Source organism: Microcaecilia unicolor, chromosome 3 (genome assembly GCF_901765095.1).
Source record: "Microcaecilia unicolor chromosome 3, aMicUni1.1, whole genome shotgun sequence".
Classification (NCBI taxonomy): Eukaryota; Metazoa; Chordata; class Amphibia; order Gymnophiona; family Siphonopidae; genus Microcaecilia; species Microcaecilia unicolor.
In genome coordinates, this window is record NC_044033.1 from 218186937 (window position 1) to 218208594 (window position 21658).

General features: G+C 45.5%; 1 protein-coding gene across 1 annotated transcript in view; it reads right to left on the bottom strand.

The window, feature by feature from the left end:
• Window positions 1–21658, bottom strand: part of LOC115464368 (vomeronasal type-2 receptor 26-like) — a 49066-nt gene that overhangs the window by 15599 nt on the left and 11809 nt on the right. The window contains exon 3 of the mRNA XM_030194754.1: window positions 7295–7522. Coding sequence (XP_030050614.1) covers window positions 7295–7522 — 228 coding nt within the window. The remainder of the gene's footprint in view (window positions 1–7294; window positions 7523–21658) is intronic.

Genomic DNA, 21658 nt, shown 5'->3' on the forward strand with positions numbered 1-21658 from the left:
GGATTTCGGGGGCTCAGCACACAAGGTAAGGGAGGTATGCACCTGGGAGCAATTTTTGAAGTCCACTGCAGTGCCCCCTAGGGTGCCCTGTTGGTGTCCTGGCATGTCAGGGGGGGGCCAGTGCAATACAAATGCTGGCTCCTCCCACGACCAAATGCCTTGCATATTGCCGGGTTTGAGATTGCTGGTATTAGATTCCATTATCGCCGGAAACCGATGCCAGCCATCTCTAAAGCCAGGCCAAATTCTGACATATGGCCGGCTCCAACCATATTAACGAAACAAAAGATAGCCGGCTATCTTTTTCGATAATACGGTTCTGCCGTTGCTTTACGGTGCCGGCCATCTATTTGGCCTGCGCCGTTTAATTATGCCCCTCCACATCAGGCATGGACATTATTCAAAAATACTATCTTGGAAGCCCAGTCCAGATGTATTCCACGTATTTGCAAAGGTGGAAAGCAGTGGCATAGCCAGAAGTCAATTTTTGGGTGGGCCAACAGGTTGGATGGGTGGGCACTAGACAGTGGTTTGCTGGTAAATGTTTAACTACAGGCTCTCTCCCCGGTGCACCTCTGCGCCCCCCCCCCCCCTCAAAATTGCAGAGCTGGCTATAGCCGGGGAGAGAGCCTGGGGGGGGGGGGAGGCAATGCATTACTCTCTCCAGGAAAACAAATTTTTTAATGATCCCAGGTTCCAATCTAATTCATGTTTAATGTGGGATAATATGCCATAAATAAGTAAATAAATATAAACTTTTAATGTTGAGCACCTGATTCTCAAAGTGGACATATTCCAAACACTATAATGAAAATAAAATTATTTTTTTTTCTACCTTTGTTGTCTGGTGACTTTGTTTTTCTGATCATGCTGGCCCAGTATCTGATTCTGCTGCTATCTGTCCTCTTAACTCCGTTTCCAGAGCTTCCTTGCCATTTATTTCTTTACTGTCCTCCTTTCTTCTTCATTTCTTGCTCTACATCCGTAAGTAAAAGCTGGGTCCTCTGCAGACTTGACTGTCCAGTGGATCCAGCTTCTGCCTATTTTCTCCATCCATGTGCTGTTTTTCTCCTCTCTTCCTTTTCCCTCATATATCCTTCCTCTCTCTTCCCGCCCTTCCATCCATGTCAGCATTTCTTCTCTCTCCCTTTCCCTCCATCCATGTGCATCTCCTTCCTCTGTCTTCCCTCCCCTCCATCCATGTCCAGAATTTCTTCTTCTTTCTCCCCTCCATCCATGTGCATCTCCTTCCTGTCTTCCCTTCCTTTCCCTCCATCCATGTCCAACAATTCTCTCCCTGCCCTCCCCTCCATCCACCCATGTCCAGCAACCATCCTCTCTCCACTGCCCTTCCTTCCATCCATGTCCAGCAACTCTCTTCTACCCTCCCCTCCATCCACCTATGTCCAACAACTCTCCTCTCCCCTGCCCTCCCCTCTATCCACCCATGTCCAGCAACTCCCCTGCCCTCCATTCATCTATCCATCCATATCCAGAAATTCTCCTCTCTCCCCTGCCCTCCCCTCCATGTCCAGCAATTTCTCCTCTCTCCCTGGTCCTTGTCCTCCCATCCATGTCCATCGATGCTCCTCTCTCCCCTTTGACCACCTCCCTCTCATTCCCTCTCCAGCACTCCCATTCCCCCCTCTGTCTCTCCCTTACCCAGTCTCCTAAATTCCTCCCCCATCTTTCACCCACTTCATTAGTCCCCCATTCCCCATACTCTGTACTTACCACCCCTCCCAGTCCCATCCTTCCCTCTGCTCACCACCCTCTGCTGAATAAAGAAGACAACGTGGATGCAGACAGCACAACAGCTCACTGGTTTGCTTGCTGTGCTTTAAGTGAATGGCGACGGCTGCACAGGGGAGTAGAAACAGATTTTTAAAAAATGGCTTCCTTCTGGAGTTGCAGCGGCGAACTGGCGGGCGGCGGCACTAAAAGCATAAAGCAGCGAAGCTCTTCGATTCCGTCCTTCGCTTTCCGTTTCCTGCCCTCTCAGCGTCCTGCCTTCCTTTGATGTCATTTCCTTTCGGGCGGGCGGGACGCTGAGAGGGCAGGAAACGGAAAGCGAAGGACGGAATCGAAGAGCTTCGCTGCTTTATGCTTTTAGTGCCGCTGCCCGCCAGTTCGCCGCTGCTGCAAGTCTGGAGAGATCAGCTGGGTGGACGGGTGGGCCTGAGCTGAAATTGGGTGGGCCTGGGCCCACCCAGGCCCACCCGTAGCTACGCCCCTGGTGGAAAGAAGAGAAAACGTCAGCCTGCATGGTTACAAGCTGAAGTAAAAGAGTACATTACAGCCAAAATATTGTACTTGAAAGAATGGAAAACGGACCCAAATGAAGACGAAGCAACATAAGCACTGGCAAGTCAAAAGGAAAGCATTAGTAAAGAAGGCTAAAAAAGAATATGAAGAGAAACTTGCCACAGAGGCTAAAACTCACAGTAACAACTTTTTCAGGTACATCAGAAGGAGAAAGTCTATGAGGGAATCTGTGTGACCGTTACATAATGAAGGAACAAAAGGGGCGCTCAGGGAAGACAAGGCCATAGCAGAGAAACCGAATGAATTCTTTGCTTCTGTCTTTCTGGAAGAAGAAAATGTAAGAGATCTGCCTGTACCGGAAATGGTTCTCAAGGGTGATGATGTGGAGGAATTGAAAGAAATGTCAGTGAACCTTGAAGATGTACTGAGCCAAATTGACAAATTAAAGAGTAGTAAATCATCTGGACTGGATGTCATACATCCAAGGGTAAACAAAGAACTCAAGCATGAAATTGCTGATTTGCTGTTAGTAATATGTAACCTCTCGTTAAAATCATCCATAGTACCTTAAGACTGGAGGGTGGCCAATGTAGCACCAATTTTTAAAAAGGGTTCTAGGGGCGATCTGGTTAATTATAGACTGGTAAGTCTGACGTTAGAGCAGGGCAATATAGTGAAAACCATTATAAAGAATAAAATGATAGAACACATGGAGGGGCATAATCGAACGCAAACGCCTATCTCATTGGGCGTCTATGTCCGAAAACGGGTACGTGAAGAGGTGGGACAGACCTTATTTTCAAAAAAATGGACGTTTTGAGATGGGCGTTTGCTTTTTTTAGTGATAATGGAAACTAAAAACGCCCAGCTTAAAAACGTCCTAATCCGAGCCATTTGGTCATGGGAAGGGCCAGGATTCGTAGTACACTGGCCCCCCTGATATGCCAGGGCACCAACTGGGCACCCTAGAGGTCAGTGCGGTGGACTTCAGAAACAGCTCCCACATGCATAGCTCCCTTACCACGGGTGCTGAGCACCCAACCCCCTCCCCCAAAACCCACTACCCACAAATGTACAACACTACCATAGCTCTTAGGGGTGAAGGGGGCACCTACATGTGGGTACAGTGGGTTTTGGAGACCTCCCATTTACCAGCACAAGTGTTACAGGTAGGGGGGGATGGGCCTGGGTCCACCTGGCTGAAGTGCACTGCGGTACCCACTAAAAGTGCTCCAGGGACCTGCATACACGCAGGCCTCTAGGACTTGTTGCTGCTGTATAACATTGGCACACCAGTTGACACCTGAAGACTAATCTCTCCGAAAACATCCTTTATTGGAATAAGCACGCTTACTCACAGTTAACTGCAGATCAGAGGTTGTGCCCCACTGGCAACGAGGCTCCCTGGTACTGAGATGAGCAGTAGGTCAGAGCTGGCAGAATGCTGTAGAATGCCCTATTTCAGCCACATTCAAGGAAAGAACTAAGTTCTGTAACGTGGCTCTAACACGTGAAAGGGATCTAAAACTGGCTTACAAAAATGGCCACTACCTCATGGACTACTGGAAACAAAAGAGGGCACACTCTGACCCAGAAAGCAAGGAGAAAAGCACCATGGGAGTACAGCCTACCAACTACCAACATCGTGAGCATTTACCACAAGCTAGTGGAATCACGGAGCCCAATACCCTACACCCACCACAATGCATTGCTGATGTGACTCTGCAGTGCGCATAACAGAAAAGGTGTCACACTCACCCAAGAGCCACATCAGAAACAGGGAAAGACTGTCAGAGGATAGAACACATTCTGCTGTCATGGAGGTGGATACGGCATTTGAGGCTGGCATACAGGCTGGAAAAAATGTTTTTAAAGTGGGTGTTTATTGGTGGGAGGGGTTTAGTGACCACTGGGGGAGTCCGGGGAGGTCATCCCCGATTCCCTCCAGTGGTCATCTGGGTAGTTGGGACACTTTTTTGGGACTTGTTCGTGAAAAAAAGGGTCCAAAAAAGTGACCCAAAATCGCGGTAAAAATGCCTTTTTTTCGATTGTCAGCTAAAGACGCCCATCTCTCCTCGGCCGATAACCACACCCCAGTTCCACCTTCGCCACGCCCCCGTCAACTTTACCCATTTCCGCAATGGATTGCAGTTGGAAACGCCCAAAATCGGCTTTCGATTATACCGATTTGGTCGCCCATGGGAGAAAGACGCCCATCTCCTGATTTGGGTCGCTATATAGGCGTTTTTCTCTTTCAATTATAAGCAGGATAGACAAACTTGATTTAATGGGACAGAGTCAGCATGAGTTCAGCCAAGGGAAGTCTTGCCTCACCAATTTGCTTCACTTTTTGAAGGCATGAATAAACATGTGGATTAAGGTGAGCCAGTGGATGTAGTGTATCTAGATTTTCATAAAGCTAATGATAAAGTTCCTCATGAGAGACTCCTGAGAAAATTAGAGTCATGGGGTAGGAGGCAAGATTCTGGTGTGGATTAACAATTGGTTGTTCGACAGAAGACAGAGGATAGGGTTAAATGGTCATTTATTTCAATGGAGGAGAGTGGAGTGCAGCAGGGATCTCTGTATTGGGACCGGTACTATTTAACATATTTATAAATGATATGGAAATTGGAACAACGAGTAAGGTGATCAAATTTGCAGATGATACAAAACTATTCAAGGTTGTTAAAACATGTGCGGACTGTGAAATATTGCAGGAAGACCTTAGGAAACTGGAAAACTGGGCGTATAAATGGCAGATGAAATTTAATGTGGACAAATGCAAGGTGATGCACATTGCAAAGAATAATCTGAATTACAGTTACCTGATGCTAGGATCCACCTTGGGGGTCAGCGCTTAAAAAAAGATCTGAGTGTCATTGTAGATAATACGCTGAAATCTTCTGCTCGGTGTGCAGCGACGGCCAAAAAAGCAAACAGGATGCTAGGAATTATTTTTTCTTTTATTTGTACCCCGTGCTTTCCCACTCATGGCAGGCTCAATGTGGCTTAGGTACTTTTATTTGTACCTGGGGCAATGGAGGGTTAAGTGACTTGCCCAGAGTCACAAGGAGCCACCTATGCCTGTAATGGGAATTGAACCCAGTTCCCCAGAACCAAAGTCCACCACTCTAACCACTAGGCCACTCCTCCACTCTACAATTATTAGTAAAGGGATGATAAATAAGACCAAAAATACTAGAATGCCTTTGTATTCCTCCATGGTGCGTCTGCACCTTGAGTATTGAGTTCAGTTCTGGTCCCCGTATCTCAAAAAAGATATAGCAAAATTAAAAAGGTTCAAAGAAGAGTGACTAAAATGATAAAGGGGATGGAACTCTTCTCGTATGAGGAAAGGCTAAAGAGGTTAGGGCTCTTCAGCTTGGAAAATAGAAGGCTGAAAGGAGATTTGATTGAGGTCTATAAAATCCTGAGTGGTGTAGAACAAGAAGTAAATTGATTTTTTTACTTGTTCAAAAGGTCAAAGACTAGGGGTCATGCAAGGAAGTTACATGGAAATACTTTTATAACAAATAAGAGGAAATATTTTTTCACTCTACGAATAGTTAAGCTCTGGAACTCTTTGCCAGAGGAGGTGGTAACAATGGTTAGCTTAAGTGGGTTTGAAAAATGTTTGGACAAATTCCTGGAGAAAAAGTCCATAGTCTGCTATTGAGACAGATATGGGAAAGCAACTGCTTGCCCTGGGATTTGTAGTATGGAGTGTTGCCACCATTTCGGATTCTGCCAGGTACTTGTGTATGTAAGTGGCAGTGTTGTAACCCCAGGTGGGTGGTTAGGCATTTTGTGACAGTTACATTTAAAAGTGAAGCCCCTCCTCACATCCACTCATGCTGCACCCTTCTTTCTTTCAATAATTCAGAACAGTCCCAAGTTAGTTCTGAACTGGCAAGTTTACTTGAAATTTCAGTACTTATAACAGTGACAAGAATTAGGCAGAGGCCAACAGCAACTGCCTATTTAAATGATATTCTCCTCCTCCCCTTCAACTGTCTGTAGGGATGGACAGCCCAAAACATGTTGTTTGTGTGTGTGTTTTTTTAAATAGTGTACCTTCTTTCCAAAGAATGGGCACAAAATGCAAAGATGGCATAGTATTTCAGAAAGAATGTACACACCTGAAAATGTTTTACATGTGCAATGGTTGACACATACACCAGGTTTCATTCATGTCCATGCTATTGGAAAAAATGTGCAATCCTTCTAAGAGGTCAACTAGCCACTGCAGCTGCCACAGCATAATGGGCTACACTGTCACGAACTACTAGACTACCAGGGAATTTGTGTGTGAGGAGGTGGAGGATGGGAGGGATGGGGGCCATTAGACCACCAGGGCAATTTTTTAATGTTAGTGGAAGGAGGGTTATGTCAGATTGGAGTCATTGTTAAGCTGGGGAGGGGGATTGTTTAGATAGAGTTTTGACTGGTACATGAAGCAGTCCAGAGAATGGTAGTCAGGTTATACAGAAAGAAGGGGTGCTGTTAGACAATGATCTTCTCAACCAACTCTTCTATGCTGCCCCAGACCTGGTGAAAAGTTTCCCTTGGCCAGAGAATACCAAATGACCACGTTAGCATATTTTAAAATGTTAATACTTGTAGTGAAACCCATTGCTTGGATATTAAAAATGAGTTAAAGCAACGCTTTGTGAATCTATCCCCTTTAGTCAAGACCATCCTTCTATATCACATTAACCATTCAGAACCTTACCCCTTAGACCGCCATATCTGATGCAATTTTCATAGACTTTTGTCTATCTAGCTAAATCTTTACTTATACAAATAAATCAGTTGAAAACTGATTTTCTCCTCTCTAATCTAGTCTCTTTTTAACTTTTCTAATATCCTCATCCAAAATTGTTCTTTATCCAATTCAAAACCTATTTGCAAGGTCTAATGCTCTATTAATTTTGCACCAGGTAAAATTGTGATAATAGTTAATAACATGTAAGATGCAACACGGTCCAGTGTCTTCCTTCATTCTCTAATATTTCTTAAATCTGACCTGGTTGAATTTACTGTCCCATACAATTGCCTTCTCATTGATGATGAAATCCTGCCCTTGGGAAGCATAAGGATTATAACTTCCAACAATTTCACGATGCTGCTCTCCATTGGGTAGATAGGCCACATTTATAATATTGTAGTCAGTGTTCAGTTCTCTATTCTCATTAAAACAGATCTCTTTATCCAGATTGTTCTTAAAGTGGACATTCTTCAGATAATGATGAAGCTAAAAATTAGAATTTCAATAGAGAACTTGTGAAGTTAACTTCCAACTTCAACATATTTCTGCTCAACTTTATTGCTATTATTATTATTATTAATATTATTATTATATAATTATATGCACTGTCCACTACATTTTAGGATTGGATGTAGATCTCCAGGTACTGGTTCAAAGAAGAGCAACAAAAATGATAAAGGAGATGGAACCCTCGCATATGAGGAAAGGCTACAAAGGTTAGGGCTCTTCAGTTTGGAAAAGAGACAACTGAGGGAAGATATGATTGAGATCTACAAAATCCTGAGTGGTGTTGAACTAGTAGAAGTGAATTTTTTATTCTTTCAAAAAGTACAAAGACTAGGGGACACGCAATGAAATTACATGGAAATACTTTTAAAAACAGGAGGAAATATTTCACTTGGTGAATAGTTAAGCTCTTGTACTCATTGCTAGAGAATGTGGTCACAGTGGTAGATATCTGGGTTTAAAAAAAGTTTGGAAAAGTTCATAGTCTGCCACTGAGACAGACATGGGGAAGCCACTGCTTGCCTCAGGAATGGAAGCATGGAATGTTGCTACTATTTGTGTTTTTGCCTTGTACTTGTGAACTGAATTGATCACTGTTGGAAACAGGATACTGGGCTACATGGACCATTGGTCTGACTCAGTATGGCTATTCTTATGTTCTTAGGTATCATCAGTAGTGCTGCTGTTTGAAGTTGACACTACTTTAACTTCATCTAAATGTAAAATTGAGAGTCACTTTGAACCAAAACCAGTTTTAATGCATAAATAAATATATTAATTAATATATAACACATTGGAGGACAACCACAGTCCTTGAGGTTCACAAACCAGTCTGGTTCTCAAGATCTCCACAATGAATATGCATATGATTGATTTGCATGTATTGGTTCCTCTGTATGCAAATAGATCATATGCATATTTGTTGTGGAAATCTTGAAAACCCGACTGGGTTGTGGTCCTTGAGGAACGTGGTTGCCTACCCCTAGTCTAATGTGTTTAGATACTGGTCCAAATTATTGGGGGTTGCACCAAAGGTGTTGATTACTACTGGCATTACTGTTGCCTTTTTCCTCTACAGACATTTCTCTTCAGCTTTTCTGTCACTCAGCGATTCATACCTGCTTTTTCTTATCTTAACCCCACTGTTAAATCATGTTTTATATGTGCTAGGAACTTATCCTAAAATCCCTTAGCACATAATATACCAGACTGAACAGTGGTTGAAAAATAGGTCAAGCAGGTGTGAATCACTGATCTATCGATACCAGATAACCTTATGATTGTTATTACGGAAATATAAAAAAATAATAGAGAGAGGGTTATAGAAGAATTATATATTTAAAATCTGATTATATTTCATAGTGTGAAAAAAATGGAGAAAATGAAAGAAAAAGAAAAACAGAGAAATGAGAAAGGAAGAGAAGGATAAAAACTAGTAATATTTAGGGTGATTGTCAAAGCAATTTACCAGGATAAACAGTTGTTTACTTGGGTGAAATAGGTGAGTTAATAATTACCATTTTCTGGCTTGCTAAAAGTTCACAAAGATCATTTTGCTAGAAAATTGCTGGATTTGAATTGCTTGTGACTTATGCTAACAAAACTACCTTGTATGTAGATCCAGAAGAACTACAAAAATGTATAGATGTAATGTGCTACATCTATATTGCAATGCTTTGTCTGCTTTCTCTGCAGCAATTTCTCCAAGTGGATTAGTTTTGCGCATATCAAGACAGGAATGAACCTCAATGCTAAGCCAAAGAGAGCTTCTTTCTGGAGTTTATAAGACGTAGCATGTATAGGCAACTTATCCAAGTGCACTTAGAAGTTCTTTTTGATCAAGCCGGAGGCACCCAAAACAATGGGAAATATGTCTGCATCTTTCTGCCTCGTTTTCTTAGTTTCAGACTGCATTTCTTGATACTTGAGGATCTCCCCTCTCTCTCCATCATTCACCAAGTAATCACTTGGGACCGGCACCTCTAAATCATTGCCATTCTATTGTTTTTCTCTTTTACTACTAAATCTGGTTTTCTGGCATCATTTTCTCTGCCATTAAGATGAACCAACATGTGCAATCGGTATGATGGCAACTACCTCAGGAGACAAAGATGAATCATTTCAATATACACTATATACCTTCCTAGCATTTTAAGAAGAGTGTGTACTCAATATGTGGTCTGTGTTTATTATCCAAACAATATTTTATGCCCACATCTATATACTCTGTTGGAAGACTTTAATGATTTTCTTTCTTGAATAGCTGGACCTTATTTTTCAGCGATATATGACCCTCGATACTGTCAACTCAAACTGGAGGTCACTGTGAATCTTTATGTGGAATATCTACCTTGCTTTGGAACTGAATTATGTAACATACTATAAGTATACTATAGATGGGTTTTTGGCATGCACCAAATGCAGAATTAACGCCAGGTGTACGGGCTTGCCCTTACGTGCCTATAGTGCAGTGTTTCAATTTCGATTTCCTTGAAAATGTTTGGTGAAATATGATAATATACAATATTTTTTTCATCCCTCAGAAGACATAGATTGTTTCTGAATGTTAAGAAATTTGCTTCTGATGGAGTAGCTCCAGTACCCACTGCCTCTGCTTTATAAGGCTGGAAGAGATTATGGCCTGTTGTTTGACTGCGAAACCTGCTTGCAGTTGGTTTTGGTTTTTTTTCTCCTTATTTAGCTCCCTGGCTATTGCATTCTCTGTACTCCCCGTTATTTATACGCTAAATTTATATAGAAAACAGTACCCCCCCTGTTTATTAAGCTGCACTAGTGGCTGGTACTATGCTAATGCTGACACAGCCCATTCATGTAATGCAGCTTAGTAAACTGGAGAGGAGGGATAGTATTGTTTTTGTTTATAATCTAATATAATAAAACGCACCCTCAACGTTCTGAGGACAACGTTCTGAAGCCATCTGACGTCACTCCCAGGCTGAAGGGTTCGTGGATTCGTGGTGTGAAGCCTTCAAGCCAGCCAGCCGTCTCTGCCCCGCCCTCGCGTCAAACGTCATGATGTCGAGGGCGGAAAAAAAAACCCAAACAAATCCGGCAGTGAATCGTCAGGGAAGGAGGCGGCGCTCCCGACGTCTAGCCTTCCCTTCGCTGTGTTCCGCCTTCTTCTGACGTCAAGGATGACGTCAAAAGTAGGTGGAACACAGCGAAGGGAAAGCTAGACGTCAGGAGCGCCGCCTCCTTCCCTGACGCTTCGCTGCCGGAACCGCCACGGAGGTAAATTTAAAAATAAGAAAAAAAACAAAAAGGGATGTTGGGGGGACAGAAGAGGGTGGCCAGTAAAGTACAACAATGGGAGCGGGAGGGCAGGGGAGAAACGACAGCATGGATGCGAAGGGGGGAGGGCATGGATGCGAAGGGGGGGGCATGGATGCGAAGGGGGGGGAGAAGAGGGCGGGCCAGGCTGGGACATGGGAGAGAGAGGAGCATGGATGCGAGGGGGGTCATGGAAGGGAGAGAGGGGACTTGCTGGAAAAGGATGAATGGAGGTGGCAGGGGACAGAGGAGCATGGATGGGCATGGATTGGGAGGGCAGGGGTCAGGGAGAGAGGGGAATTGCGGGAAAGGGATGAATGGAGGGGGCAGGGGACAGAGAAGCATGGATGGGCATGGATTGGGAGGGCAGGGCTCAGGGAGAGAGGGGAAATGCTGGAAAAGGATGAATGGAGGGGGCAGGGGACAGATGGGCATGGATTGGAAGGGCAGGACTCAGGGAGAGGGGAATTGCTGGATAGGGATGAATGGAGGGGACAGATGGGCATGGATGGATATGGATTGCAGGGCAGGCCTCAGGGAGAGAGGGGAATTGCTGGAAAGGGATGAATGGAGGGGTGACAGAGAAGCATGGATGGGCATGGATTGGAAGGGCAGGACTCAGGGAGAGGGGAATTGCTGGATAGGGATGAATGGAGGGGACAGATGGGCATGGATGGATATGGATTGCAGGACAGGGCTCAGGGAGAGAGGAGAATTGCTGGATAGGGATGAATGGAGGGGCCAGGTGACAGAGGAGCATGGATGGGCATGGATTGGAAGGGCAGGCCTCAGGGAGAGAGGGGAATTGCTGGAAAGGGATGAATGGAGGGGGCAGGGGACAGAGGAGCATGGATGGGCATGGATTGGGAGGGCAGGACTCAGGGAGAGAGGGGAATTGCTGGATAGGGATGAATGGAGGGGGCAGATGGGCATGGATGGATATGGATTGCAGGGCAGGCCTCAGGGAGAGAGGGGAATTGCTGGATAGGGATGAATGGAGGGGCCAGGTGACAGAGGAGCATGGATGGGCATGGATTGGAAGGGCATGACTCAGGGAGAGGGGAATTGCTGGATAGGGATGAATGGAGGGGACAGATGGGCATGGATGGATATGGATTGCAGGACAGGGCTCAGGGAGAGAGGGGAATTGCTGGATAGGGATGAATGGAGGGGGCAGGTGACAGAGGAGCATGGATGGGCATGGATTGGAAGGGCAGGCCTCAGGGAGAGAGGGGAATTGCTGGAAAGGGATGAATGGAGGGGGCAGGGGACAGAGGAGCATGGATGGGCATGGATTGGGAGGGCAGGACTCAGGGAGAGAGGGGAATTGCTGGATAGGGATGAATGGAGGGGGCAGATGGGCATGGATGGATATGGATTGCAGGGCAGGCCTCAGGGAGAGAGGGGAATTGCTGGATAGGGATGAATGGAGGGGCCAGGTGACAGAGGAGCATGGATGGGCATGGATTGGAAGGGCATGACTCAGGGAGAGGGGAATTGCTGGATAGGGATGAATGGAGGGGACAGATGGGCATGGATGGATATGGATTGCAGGACAGGGCTCAGGGAGAGAGGGGAATTGCTGGATAGGGATGAATGGAGGGGGCAGGTGACAGAGGAACATGGATGGGCATGGATTGGGAGGGCAGGGCACAGGGAGAGAGGGGAATTGCTGGAAAGGGATGAATGGAGGGGGCAGGGGACAGAGGAGCATGGATTGGGAGGGCAGAGCTCAGGGAGAGAGGGGAATTGCTGGATAGGGATGAATGGAGGGGACAGATGGGCATGGATGGATATGGATTGCAGGGCAGGCCTCAGGGAGAGAGGGGAATTGCTGGATAGGGATGAATGGAGGGGACAGGTGACAGAGGAGCATGGATGGGCATGGATTGGGAGGGCAGGGCTCAGGGAGAGAGGGGAATTGCTGGAAAAGGATGAATGGAGGGGGCAGGGGACAGATGGGCATGGATTGGGAGGGCAGGGCTCACATTCTGTCTTATATACAATGTCTTTCTGACTCACACTCTCACACACTCTGTCTCACACTGTATCACATTCACTCTCTATGTGCCACACAGTCACTCACACACTTGCTTGGTCTCATACACTCACTCTCACAGAGAATCTGTGTCTCAGACACACTGTCTCTCTCGCCCACACACACACACTCTCTCTCACACTGTGTCTCACATACACACTTGCACACACTCTCATTCTCACACACACACTCTCTCACAAACACACTCACACCAGACTCACTTTCTCTCTCACACACTCACACTTTCACTCTGACTATCAAACAGTCACTCTCACATACACTCTCCCAAACATACACACTCCGAGGAAAACCTTGCTAGCACCCGTTTCATTTGTGTCAGAAATGGGCCTTTTTTACTAGTAATATATACTTTTTCTTTTTTTATATATTTCTAATATGTTTTTTCTTCACTAAGGGCCCCTTTTACTAAGCTGCGTAGGCACCTAAGCACGTCCAACACGCGTCAATTTGGACTTACCACTCAACTACCATGTGGCCCTTGCGGTAATTTCATTTTTGATGCGCATTCGCTACGCGCATAGGAAAATAATTTTTATTATGTGGCAGAAACCATGCGGTAAACGCCATTCTACATGCATAGATGATTACTGGACAGTTAACGTATGAGACCTTACCGTTATAGCTGGTGGTAAGGTCTCAGACCCAAAATGGAAGCACACCAATTTTTATTTTGCCACACGTCAATTTTCAACAAAAACAAAAAGGCCTTTTTTATAGGCGTGCTGAAAAATGAATCTGCGCATACCTGAAACACTCGCCTACATTAGCGCAGCCCATTTTTCGGCACACCTTAGTAAAATGACCCCTATATTTCTCGTGCATGAGTTACCTTGTAATTATTTTGAAAATTAGTAAGTACAAAAATAATCATGCTAACCTGCTTATAATCGAAATAGAAAAACACCTATATTGTGACCCAAATCGGGAGATAGACGTTTATCTCACAAAAACGAATAAAGCGGTATAATCGAAAGCCGAATTTGGACTTTTTCAACTGCATTCCATCGCGGATGCGGACAAAGTTGATGGGGGCATGTTGAAGGCGTGGTGAAGGCGGAACTGGGGCGTGGTTATCGGCCGATCAGAGATGGGCGCCTTTCGCCGATAATGGAAAACAAATATGCGTTTTTAGCGAGAATTTAGGGCACTTTTCCTGGACCCTGTTTTTCTACGAATAAGGCCCCAAAAAGTGCCCTAAATGACCAGATGACCACTGGAGGGAATCGGGGATGACCTCCCCTGACTCCCCCAGTGGTCACAAACCCCCCTCCCACCACAAAATATGCCATTTCACAACTTTTTATTTTCACCCTCAAATGTCATACCCACCTCCCTGGCAGCAGTATGCAGGTCACTGGAGCAGTTATTAGGGGGTGCAGTGGACTTCAGGCAGGTGGACCCAGGCCCATCCCCCCCCCCCACCTGTTACACTTGTACTGGTAAATGGGAGCCCTCCAAACCGCCCCCCAAACCCACTGTACCCACATGTAGGTGCCCCCCTTCACCCCTTAAGGCTATAGTAATGGTGTAGACTTGTGGGCAGTGGGTTTTGAGGGGGATTTGGGGGGCTCAACACCCAAGGGAAGGGTGCTATGCACCTGGGAGCTGTTTTACCTTTTTTTTTTTTGTAAAAGTGCCCCCTAGGGTGCCCGGTTGGTGTCCTGGCATGTGAGGGGGACCAGTGGACTACGAATCCTGGCCCCTCCCACAAATAAATGTCTTGGAGTTATTCATTTTTGAGCTGGGCGCTTTCGGTTTCCATTATCGCTGAAAAACAAAAACGCCCAGCTCAGAAAAAGATAAACGTCCATGTTTTTCGAAAATACGGTTCGGTCCGCCCCTTCACGGACCCGTTCTCGGAGATAAACACCCATGGAGATAGACGTTTCCGTTCGATTATGCCCCTTCACGTGTGTCACATTATTGGCACTGATTTTTAGGTGCTCCTTATAGAATTCACCCGAATGTGAATGAATAGTTATGAAAAGAGTCTCTAAATTATAAAGAGAAACCAGGTGCTGGATAACATGAAAAATACAATGTTCCTGAAATTGGAACTAAAGTTAACTTTAAATCTGTCAAGAAATATAATCAAATGTGGCAGTTCTGTATCAATATTAGAGATCATAGAAAGAGGCCCATGAAAATAATTGTAGCAGTAGGTTACTTTATCAAATCCACCAAGTTCACTTACATTTGCCTTTTCTCATTTGTTGGTAGAAAGAAACAAGTTATGAGAAAAGTTAAGTGAGCTGTTGACACATAACTATAAAGTTGTGTATATAATACAAATAGCGAGCTACATTAATTTAAATCATATTATAAAGAGAAGTATTAGAACATAAATTAGACTAGATTTGTTTTTTCTAAGGCCCAGATTTAAGTCTAGTGTTAACATAGAGAGTATCAGAATGCCGAGTCTATTGCAGTGCAATCCAGCATAGTGGGCAGTACTTAGAAGATGGAAACGTGAGAAGCTTGATTGTATTCAGTTATGAAATTCATAGATGGTTCTTATAATATCCTATTGATTGTATCAATGAAACCGAATATAAAGTAGTCACGAGCATTCTCGTTGGATAAAGCAACCCAAAATTTGTACCCAGATCCTTTAGATTAGCTCTTATATATAAAAAAGATTATTCAGAGTGATTGTCTTAGCAAGATCAGGTACAATCAATATCGTCTTATCTTGAAACAGAAACAGATTTTTAGTTTTTTTTTAATTTTTAGCCATTGTTAAAATCCTTCAAGTGTGCTGGTATTGCAGGACTTTTTTCACTATGGATCTTCGATGTCTATTTCCTGTAAGCAACCGATCCTGCTCTCCCTGCTTGCTCCAGTCCATCTGCCTCAACCTGTTCCAGTCCACTTGATCCAGCGTGTTACAGCCTGCCTGCTCCAGCTACTCCCTTACTCCAGGCCCTCTCCTCCAGCCAGCTTACTCCACTCTGCCTGATACAGCCTGTTCCAGTCCGTCTGCTTCAGCTTGTCCCAGCCTGTTCCAGTCTGTCTGCATCAGCTTGTCCTAGTCCGCCAGCTACTGCTTCAAACCACTCCAGCCTGCCACTCAACCTGACTACTATCCAATCATTGACTTACCATCAATCACCTGACTACTAGCCAATCATTGACTTACCACCAATCACCTGACTGTCTACCACCCACCCTGAAACCCGCCTGCCTCCCAGCCCATCCTCCTACCAGCTCTTCACTCTCCTGCCCGACTGCTTACCATCACCTGCCTGTCTCCCAGCCCACCTACCTTCCCTTTGAACACCTCAGTCACTACCCATGGCCCCCATTCACATCCTATTCCTTGCCCTGTCCCTCCCTAATCTTTTCCCCCTCTCACCGCTGTCTTCCACACGATCTCACTACCCATCCCTGTCCTCTTCCGCCCTCCCCTACCTACCCCTGTCCCCCACCACCTCTCCATCCCTACTGTCTTCCTCCTCCTTCCTAGCTCTCAACCTTCAACACCTTCTTCCTGCCATGAACCCTTCCCCTTTCCTCCTAAGCGCATCCCGTCTTCGTCGCCTTCGTCGCCCTTCCTCACCCACCCTTCTCCGCACTCTCTTGCTCCTTCTCCTGCTATCCGCGGGTGACATCAATCCCAACCCAGGTCCCCCACACCTGTCCTCGTCCTCATCTCATCTATGCAAACGATCCCGCAATATCTCCAATCTCATCCCTATTCCCCTCCTCCCCCCCTCCTCCCTCCCCTTCTCATGTGCCCTGTGGAACGCCCACTCAATCTGCAACAAACTTCCCTTCACCCACGATCTTTTCATCTCCCATTCCCTTCATCTGCTCGCACTAACTGAAACCTGGCTCACCCCGGACAACTCTGCCTCAATCGCAGCCCTATGCCACGGAGGTTATCTTTTCTCCCATTCGCCCCGCCCAGTCGGCCGCGGTGGCGGCATCGGACTACTACTTTCGCCCGCCTGCAGCTTCCAACCTCTCCACCTACCTCAGTCTCACAGCTTCTCATCCTTTGAAGTTCACTCCATCCGTCTATTCCACCCACTGCCACTCAGAGTTGCAGTCATTTACCGCCCCCCTGATAAATCCCTCCCATCCTTCCTTACCGACTTCGATGCCTGGCTCTCTGTCTTTCTTGAGCCCTCATCCCCATCCCTCAATCTCGGTGACTTCAACATCCACACTGATAACCCTTCCGATTCATATGTTGCTCAGTTCCTCACTCTTACCTCTTCCTTCAACCTCCAACTGAGCCCCACCACCCCTACTCACAAATCTGGCCACTGTCTTGATCTCGTCCTCTCTTCTACTTGCTCACCCTCCACTTTCTGCGTTTCACCTCTTCCTCTCTCCGACCACCACCTTATCACATTCACACTTCAGCACCCTCCCCCTCATTCTCGCCCAACACTAACTACTATGTCCAGAAATCTCCAGGCTGTTGACCCCTCCACCTTATCCTCTACTATCTCTGATCTCCTCCCTTCCATCTTGTCCTCCACATCCGTTGACAAAGCTGTCTCCACTTACAATGCCACTCTTTCCTCTGCTCTAGACACCCTTGCACCGTCCACCTCCCGGCCCACAAGACGTACCAATCCCCAGCCCTGGCTGACCCCTTGCACCCGATACCTTCGCTCCTGCGCCCGTTCGGCTGGAGGAAATCTCGCACCCTTACTGACTTCATTCACTTCAAATTCATGCTATCCTCCTTCCAATCCTCCCTATTCCTCGCTAAGCAGGACTATTATATCCAATTGACCAATTCCCTTAGCTCTAACCCTTGTCTTCTATTCGCCACCCTCAACTCCCTCCTCAAAGTGCCCTCTGCTCCCACCCCCCCTTCACTCTCTCCTCAATCTCTGGCCCACTACTTCCGTGACAAGGTCCAGAAGTTCAACCTCGAATTCACCACTACTCCCTCTCCTCCTCTTCAGCCTATATCTCACTCTCTCATCCAACCTACCCAGGCCTCCTTCTCCTCCTTTTCTGCTATCACCGAAGAGGAAATCGCCCATCTCCTCTCCTCCTCGAAAGCCACCACTTGTTCCTCTGACCCCATCCCCACTAACCTACTCAACACCATCACTCCTACCATCATCCCCACCATCTGTCATATACTTAACCTCTCTCTCTCCACTGCAGCTGTGGTCACTCCACTCCTCAAAAAACTATCACTTGACCCTACCTGTCCCTCCAACTACCGCCCCATTTCCCTCCTACCCTTCCTCTCCAAGATACTTGAATGCGCCGTTCACAGCCGCTGTATTGATTTTCTCTCCTCTCATGCCATCCTCGATCCGCTTCAATCCGGCTTTCGCCCCCTACACTCAACAGAAACAGCACTATCTAAAGTCTGCAATGACCTATTCCTCGCCAAATCCAAAGGTCACTACTCCATCCTCATCCTCCTCGACCTCTCCGCCGCTTTTGACACTGTCAATCACAACCTACTTCTTGACACACTGTCCTCACTTGGGTTCCAGGGCTCTGTCCTCTCCTGTTTCTCCTCTTATCTCTCCCATCATACCTTCAGAGTACACTCTCATGGTTCGTCCTCCTCCCCTATCCCGCTCTCTGTTGGAGTTCCTCAGGGATCTGTCCTTGGGCCCCTTCTTTTTTCAATCTACACCTCTTCCTTAGGCTCCCTCATTTCTTCTCATGGTTTCCACTATCATCTTTATGCCGACGACACCCAGCTTTATCTCTCCACACCGGAAATCACTGCGGATACCCAGGCCAAAGTCTCGGCCTGCTTATCCGATATTGCTGCCTGGATGTCCAACCGCCACCTGAAACTGAATACAGGTATGTCTAAGACTGAACTTATTGTCTTCCCACCCAAACCCACTTCCCCTCTCCCTTCACTCTCTATCTCAGTTGAGAACACCCTCATCGTCCCCGTCTCATCTGCCCGCAACCTCGGTGTCATCTTCGACTCCTCCCTCTCCTTTTCTTCGCACATCCAGCAGATAGCCAAGACCTGTCGCTTCTTCCTCTATAACATCAGCAAAATTCGCCCCTTCCTCTCCGAGCACACCACCCGAACTATCATCCACTCTCTCATTACCTCTCACCTTGACTACTGCAACCTACTCCTGACCGGCCTCCCACGTAGCCATCTACTCCCCCTTCACTCCATCCAGAACTCTGCCGCACGTCTTATCTTCCACCTTAACCGATATACTCATATCACCCCTCTCCTCAAGTCACTTCACTGCCTCCCAATCAGATACCGCATACAGTTCAAGCTTCTCTTACTCACCTACAAATGCACTCGATCTGCGGCCCCTCCGTACCTCTCTACCCTCATCTCCCCTTACGTCCCTACCCGTAACCTCCGCTCTCAAGACAAATCCCTCCTTTCAGTACCCTTCTCCACCACCTCCAACTCCAGGCTCCATCCCTTCTATCTCGCCCCTCACCCCATGCCTGGAACAAACTCCCTGAGCCCATACGCCGTGCCCCCTCCCTACCCATTTTCAAATCAATGCTCAAAGCCCACCTCTTCAATGTAGCCTTCGGCTCCTAATCACTACACCTCTTCTCAGAAAACTTATCTACCCCAACTTGACATTTCGTCCTTTAGATTGTAAGCTCTTCCGAGCAGGGACCGTCCTTAATTGTTAATTTGTACAGCGCTGCGTAACCCTAGTAGCGCTCTAGAAATGTTAAGTAGTAGTAGTAGTAAGTAGTAGAAGGAACTAAATATGCTCTTTCTATTTCCAGTTCAGGTTCAAAGGAGAGTTCCAGAATTTTCGGTAACCATGCGATTAGAAATATAATCATATCATTTCCCTCAGATAATGCTGGTAAACTCAAGATTCTGATGCTACCTCTTCTGCATCTGATTGAAAGCTCTTCCAGGTCTAGTTGTAATTTTCTGATCAAGTTCTTTTTTTTCTTAATGAGTTGCATGCTGAACTTGGCAGTTTTGTGTTCCAGATCATCTAATTTATGATGAGAAATATTTAGTGTTTGTTTATGTTTTTAGCTCTTTTTGTATCTTATAATGTCTTTTGCTTTAACACCATTATATAATTCACCACCATGTAACACAAATCTTCTGTAAACCTAATGTATATGCACTCCTATTTCCAGTACCCATGATGTAGTGTAAGCCACATTGAGCCTGCAAAGAGGTGGGATAATGTGGGATACAAATGCAATAAATAAATAAATAAATAAATATCTCTGGTGAGCTCTAACTACAATGTCCTTAAGCAGCTGTATCTCAATAAGGACTGGATCTTCAGATTTAGCGTTCTTGGACTCAATCATGATAGAAAAGAAGGGATCTTATTTGTTAGTATGTTTTGTGAAAAAAATCCAGCAATTTTTCTAGGACAATTGTCTCTGTTTAAAGGATCTCATAATGATGTCTGGGTCAAGCTCCCTAGCAAAGCAGAGTAGAGTGATTTTTTGTTGAGCTAATATACCAAAGTAAATTACTATTTATCCTGGTAAATTGCTTTGACAATCACCATCAATATCTCCAGATTGATCCCTCTTTTTCTTTCCCTTTCTTTCTCATTTCTCTGGTTTTCTTTTTCGTTAATTCTCTCTGTTTCTTCTGTAGTCCTCTCTATTTTTTTAGTGTTAACATAGTAACAGATTGCTGAGTCTAACACAGTGCAGTCCATCATAGTGGCCAGTAGATAGAAGATGAAAACATGAGAAACTTGATTGTATTCAGTTATGAAATATATAGATGATTCTTACAGTATCCATTTAATTGTATCGATGAAACGGAATATAAAGTAGAACAATTGAAAAGTCAATGGCAGCAATGATAGAGTTAGCCAATTATACAAAACAGGAAACTTAAAGTAACCAGTATGGAAAAAAAAGTTATTTTTACCTGGCAGTAGAGCCATTGAGCTGGGGAAAGGCTCTGGGCTGCATTTTGTGCCAGAGGGCGGGTCCGTCGCGGGATCGCGATTTCGTCGCATTCCGCATCATTCCGAGATCGCCTTTGGTGAGCCAGAAACAGGACAGGCCTGAAGGAAAAGCTCTGAGATCCTTGGGGACATAGGAGGCCGCTGAAATCGGGTCTGCAGCGTGCGGATGTGCGATGATGTCATCAGTGATGTCAATCGCATAGGAGTGACATTCTGATGTATACCAATGATCCCGTTTATAATTTGGAGAAATGGGAAACACTCAACCACAAATGTTTTAATGAAAATAGTGTTGTGAAGTTTGGGATATCCCTTAAAAAGGGTCAGATATAAAAATCAAAACAGCGGATGGAATTGGGGGATGTTTGTAATTGCGCATGCGCGACGCTCGTGCATGTTGCACAATTTTAATTAAAAATGTCCTAAAGATCGCTGGGAGTGCAGGGGGGTGTTTGAAGCACCCTTAGTTGCCATGGTAATGGGGGAAATGGCACGAATTCGGATGCATGCGCAGCAGTGTCAATGGAGACCTGCACTGACACTAGCAAGTTTAAAAGTACTGAAAATGCATTTTAAAATTATTTGCATGGGTTTTAATGGTGGAAGTTAGCTGGCTGATACTGATACTTGTTTGCTATAAGGTTAATGAAGCTTAGTTGGCATGCAAATCAGTCAGTTTTTGAAAGGTTCTAGTTTGGGCAGTTGAGGTTCAATTTTCATGAAAAGTTTTATAGAGTAAACATCAGGGCATGACTATAATCTATACTGTGAAGTTTGAATCCAAAACAAAGGTTTTATATATGGTTTTTATCCTAAAATACCTAATAGAATCTCTGTATGGAAATCTGAGTTTGAATAGAGCTTTCTGATTGGTTA